The sequence below is a fragment of the Impatiens glandulifera genome, chromosome 5 (genome assembly GCF_907164915.1).
Source record: "Impatiens glandulifera chromosome 5, dImpGla2.1, whole genome shotgun sequence".
Taxonomy (NCBI): Eukaryota; Viridiplantae; Streptophyta; class Magnoliopsida; order Ericales; family Balsaminaceae; genus Impatiens; species Impatiens glandulifera.
In genome coordinates this window covers 12,393,514-12,399,500 of record NC_061866.1, presented here as the reverse complement: position 1 = coordinate 12,399,500, position 5,987 = coordinate 12,393,514, and the positions used below count along the sequence as shown (strand labels likewise).

At 27.7% G+C, this 5,987-nt stretch overlaps 1 protein-coding gene across 1 annotated transcript; it reads left to right on the top strand.

Moving 5' to 3' along the window:
• Positions 1 to 1,857: 1,857 nt before the first annotated feature.
• Positions 1,858 to 5,141, top strand: LOC124939019. The gene is made up of 4 exons (XM_047479537.1): positions 1,858 to 3,782; positions 3,865 to 4,176; positions 4,247 to 4,322; positions 4,413 to 5,141. Exons 1-4 carry the CDS (start codon positions 1,858 to 1,860, stop codon positions 5,139 to 5,141), a joined length of 3,042 nt encoding a protein of 1,013 aa, XP_047335493.1.
• The last annotated feature ends 846 nt before the right edge of the window (positions 5,142 to 5,987 follow it).

Here is a 5,987-nt window from a genome sequence, read left to right as displayed (position 1 = left end):
TTCAAACTAGTATTCAAAACATTATTTACATGATAGATTTTATTAATGTTATTTTGTATTTTACAACTTATTTTGGAATAATTATTATAATATTATTTATTAATGACTTGTTTATTAATGACTTATTTATTAATAACTTATTTATATTTTTCAACAAAAAAATATATATTAATATTTAAGTTGGTAAAAATATTTCTTAAAATGTAATTAGTCAAATGTTCTACAACTATGTTTGCAATCATTTCATTTATCTTATAAATATAATGATTTTAAATGTAACTTATTTTACCATTCAAGCAATTATATATTTTTAGTATAGCAACTAATTTTCAAACTTCACTTGTAATATTATTTGTAATTAATATCTAATTTTTAATATTTTATTAATTTTATTTACTGCTATATATTTTGTAATATATATATAATTTATATTTTTCATTTTAACACTAACTTTAGCCATTTCATTTATAATATTATTTACAATAACTTTACATTATATATTTAAGTTTTTTTTCCAATTAGTTTATTAATAAGTATTACAATATCTTTGGCAACCCATATAAATGTATTCAGAAAATTTTATCAATTACTTTAGCAATTTGTTCAGTAACATAATTTACAATCAAATTTAAATTACAGATTTAAAAATATTTACAATAAGTTTACCAATTTATTCTACAATATATTTTTGCAATCTATATAAATTTATTTATAAAAAATTATCAATATTTTTATCTATATGTTCTCCAACATAATTTATAATATTTATAATTTTTGCAAAATATTACCAATAGGTTCTGTAAAATCTTTTGCAATTAATATATATTTTTTACCTTAAATATAATTCAACATAATTTGTAATTTATACAAAAAAAATATATTTATAAATTTTACTAATATCTTTAGTCATTTCTTGTGCAATATAGTTTTCAATATTTAGATGGCATATTTTTTATTTTCTGAATTAATTTACTAACTGATTTAACAACATTTTTGTAATTAATATTTAATTTATAATTCCCACGAGAAAAAATATATTTATAGAATTTTATACATTTAGCCATTTAATTCTCAATATTTTATCCAATAATTATATTTTATTATTTTATAATTAGTTTTGTTATAGGATATTGAGCCATAATATTATAATTTTTAAAATTCCAATTTATTTATATATAATTATCTGCTTCTAATTACAATTACTAATTCAATATAAAAAAGAAATAATTCAATAATATTCCTATATATATAATATATTTTTAAATAATAAAACAACCTACAAAAATTAGGTTTATATATTTTTGAACTCTTCGTACTTCAAAATACCGCATTTATAATATCATTTTTACATAATTGGCAATTTACAAAAATAAATAATAAGTTAACTTCACATTACAAAATAACACAATCACACTATCATGGTCACATAATTGCCCAATTACAACTAAAATAAACAGCAACAAAATCATAGATAATTAAGTTCAAAATAAACCAACAATAATTCTTCATTAAGCTTAAACATAATAGATAATAAAATAAATTTTAGCAATCTTCAATTCTTAATTACCCACCTGAAAACAAAACCATAAATACATTAGAATTCATATATAATTAATCTTATCTTAATAAGATCAAAACTACTAAAAATTATCTTAAATAACTTCATTTAAAATATATTCCTGCAAAATTAAACCAAATACAATATATATATTAACCAAAGACTTACAATATACAAACTACTTACCTTCTTTAATGGTCCTGGAGCCATAGAATCCCTCTCAAGAATGTGAAGGAATTGTAAGCTAAGGGATTAATGAATGGAGACAACAAACTGAAAGTTCAAATGTGTACGAGTCAATGGTATTTGATATTGCATCTAGTTTTCATCCTAATGTGCCACATCATGAAGGTTCTACTTCTAGTCAAAGTGACATACATATTTTATCAGAAAAATTTTGGAAAGCATTGAATGCGGCACATCAACCGATTTGGCCAGGTAATTCTACTGAGACTAAATTATCAGCAACAGTTAAACTTCTTAATATAAAATCCGAGAACAATTGGTCAGAGAGAGGTGTCAATCAAAATCTTGACTACATTAAATCTTTGTTACCGGAAGATAATGTTTTACCTGATAATTTTTATAACATGAAGAAGTTGGTGGAAGATTTGGGATTGCCTGTTACTAGGATCGATATTTGTAGAGATGGCTGCATGTTGTTTTGGAGGGCTGATAGTGAATTAGAATCTTGCAAATTTTGCAACTTTCCAAGATATAAGGAAAACTCTAATCAACGAACACCACACAAACAACTTTTTTATTTACCACTGGCTCCAAGATTGCAAAGACTTTATGCATCAAATGTGACCGCTGCTCACATGACATGGCATTCTCGTCATGTTACCCAAGATGGGATGATGTGTCATCCTTCTGATGGAGAGGCATGGAAGACATTTGACAACTATTACCCAGAGTTTGCTAAGGAGGATCGCAATATCCGCTTGGGTCTTTGTTCTGATGGATTTGCCCCATTTGGACAATTTGGAAAGTCATATTCGTGTTGGCCCGTCATTATAACACCTTATAATCTCCCACCTGGAATGTGCATGAAGACACCCTACATGTTTATGTCATTAATTATTCCTGGTCCAAAGAGTCCTCAGAAAAATATTGATGTCTACCTTCAACCGTTAATTGCTGAATTAAAAATGTTGTGGAATGATGGTGTGCCTACTTATGATGTATCTCGAGGTGACACATTCAATTTGAGGGCAATGGTGTTGTGGACGGTTAGTGATTTCCCAGCTTATGGTATGTTGTCTGGATGGAGTACTCATGGAAAAGACGGGTGTCCAATTTGTATGAAAAATTCGAAATCATTCCGCTTGAAATATGGTAAGAAGGCTTGCTATTTTGATTCACATAGACAATTTTTGTCACAAAATCATCCATACAGATTTGATACAGAGCATTTTACCAAAAATAAAGTGGAAATGACACTTCGTCCGCCTAGGCCAAGTGGCGAGGAAATATGGTCTGAAATTGCACAATACATGTTTGTTAGTGAAAATCCTCACGTAAGTCCACCGGGTTTTGGTGAATATCATAAATGGACAAAGAAGAGCATTTTTTGGGAGCTACCATATTGGGGGAAACTTCTTATTCGTCATAATCTCGATTTTATGCACATTGAGAAGAACGTATTTGAGAATATCATCCATACGGTTATGAACGTTAAAGGTAAGACAAAAGACAACATAAACGCTCGAAAGGATATGTTTAATATTTGCAATCGCCCTGAGTTACATATCGACCCTCAAAGTTCGTGTATGAGGACAAAGAAGGCGGCTTACACTTTGACGAGAGATGAAAATCGTATTATTTGTCAATGGCTTAAATCTTTGAAATTCCCGGATGGTTATGTATCCAATTTAAGTAGATGCATTGATAGAGACGAAACAAAGTTAATTGGATTAAAAAGTCATGATTGTCATGTTTTTTTAGAAAGGCTGGTGCCAATTGCCTTTAAGAAATTACTCCCCAAATTTGTGTGGGGAACATTGACTGATGTTAGTAATTTCATGCATGATCTAAGTTCTACAACATTGAATATTTCTAAGATGCAGACTTTGGAATTAGAGATTCCCGTAATTTTGTGCAACTTAGAAAAAATATTTCCACCGTCGTTTTTTGATTCAATGGAACACTTGTTGGTGCATCTACCATATGAAGCAAAAATCGGAGGACCGGTTCAGTATAGATGGATGTATCCATTTGAGAGGTACATATTGTTTATATGTAAAAACTATTAATTTGTGTTCAATATTTGTTTAATTTTTTCGTGTGTATTGTATTTTTTATAGGTTTCTTAAGAATGTGAAGCAGAAAGTAAAGAACAAAGCCAGAATTGAAGCATCAATTTGTAATGCATATATTCTAGAAGAGATATCTACATTTGCCTCGTATTATTTTGAATCTAACATACAATGCAAACAGAGACACCCACAAAGAAACACAGAAGGATCTGTCAACAATAATGATGCTTCAATTTCGATTTTCAATTATCTTGGACGATCTAGTGGCGCCTCAACTAAATTAATTTTGAATAGCCAGGAAACGTTAGTCGCTCATACTTACGTGCTCTTAAATTGTCCAGAGGTAGATCCTTATTACAGGTAATAGAAATTTATAACGTATATTAATCAATTTATCTTAATTAATTTTGAGATTGATATATGCATGCAGGATTTTTTGTGATTTAAACACCAGTTTACCAAAAGATGAAATAGACCGCCAATTCGCATCATGGTTCCGATGTAAGGTGAGGAAATAAGTTTAATTTATATGTTGTGTGTTTGAGTATTATATTTAATTTTGCATTAATGATTTATTGTAAACTTGTATCTTATAGATTGTTGAGGAACATGGTCCTTTAGTTTCAAAAGGATTATTGTATTATTTGTCTTTTGGGCCCAAAACACCCGCAACAAGACATTCAATGTACTTCGTTAATGGGTTTGTGTGGCGGTCAAGAGATTTTGGATCTAACAAAGCAACCATGAATAGTGGTGTTTGTGTGCATGCTGATGACGCAGACTATTATGGACTTTTAGAGGATATAATAGAAATTGAGTATCCTGGTCCAAGTTTACGTATTGTTTTATTTAAATGTTTATGGTTTGACCCAACCCGTGGTTCAAGAGTTGATGAAACATATAGGTTGGTTGACATAAACATGAAACGGAAGTATGCAAAGTATGACCCTTTCATTCTAGCTCAACAAGGTATACAAGTCTACTTTGCTACGTATCCGAACAAAACAAATCAGATAGGTGATTGGTTGGCTGTTTGTAAAACAAAGGCAAGGGGAAAAGTAGAGAAACAATGGAGTGATGATTTGGTGTATCAACAAGAAGAGCCAACTATACAACTAGATATTCCCCTAAATATACCACTATATGATGTCAACAATTTAAGTGATCCTAATGGTATGGTTGACGAGCTCGATGATACAAACGTAAGTGAAGAAAATGAATTTGAAGATGTTGAATGGGAAGGAAGTGAGTCAAGTGGAAATGAATCTGAAGGGAGTGGGTCGGAGGAAATTAGTGAAACTCACGAATCATTGGATATTTTTTGATGCTTAATTAGTAAGTTTATTTGTTTAAATGTTCAACTCTTTGTTATGTTTAAAGATTATCTTTTATTCTAATTAATTATGATTATTTAATTTTATGTTCAAATATTAATACCATGGGATGTGCAATTCAAATTGTAATTTTATTTTATATGAAAGTCGCAAGGCCAGTTGTGATTTGATACGTTTATTACAAAACAAATTACAAATAACTCTAATATACATAATGCAAAATACATTACTTATTTATTTATAAATGAAACTAATAGATAGATTATACCATATCAATTGTTATTCAACTTATATTGCAATATTTAGTTTTATAAAGTTACAATACGTACATTGTTTATCAAAATTGTTAGTAAAAACCCAATGGGTTAGCTCCTACACAAGTTGCTTATATCTAATTTTAATATTATTAATTTTACTTATTCTATAACTATTTATTTTTTATTATTATTATTCTTTTGCAAAATTAGTATAATTAATTTATAATAAATAATTATATACAAAAATAAATGGATACTCCGTACAAAATGTATAAATAATTAAGAATTAAGTTAGTAAATTTATAAATAATAAGTTTATAGATAAATTTAAATTTCATTGATTCTTATTCAATAAAATAATGTAATATACAATTAATTATATATATATATTTTTATATATAAAACAAAAATTGCAATTTGAATTTGTATTAACATTGTAAAACAAGTTACAAAATAACTCTATAATAAATTTAATACAAAATAAATTACTATTATTTCTAAATGAAACAACAAATATAAATTAAACAATATGTCAATAACTATTCAACTTAAATTCCAATATTAGTTTTATAACAATTGA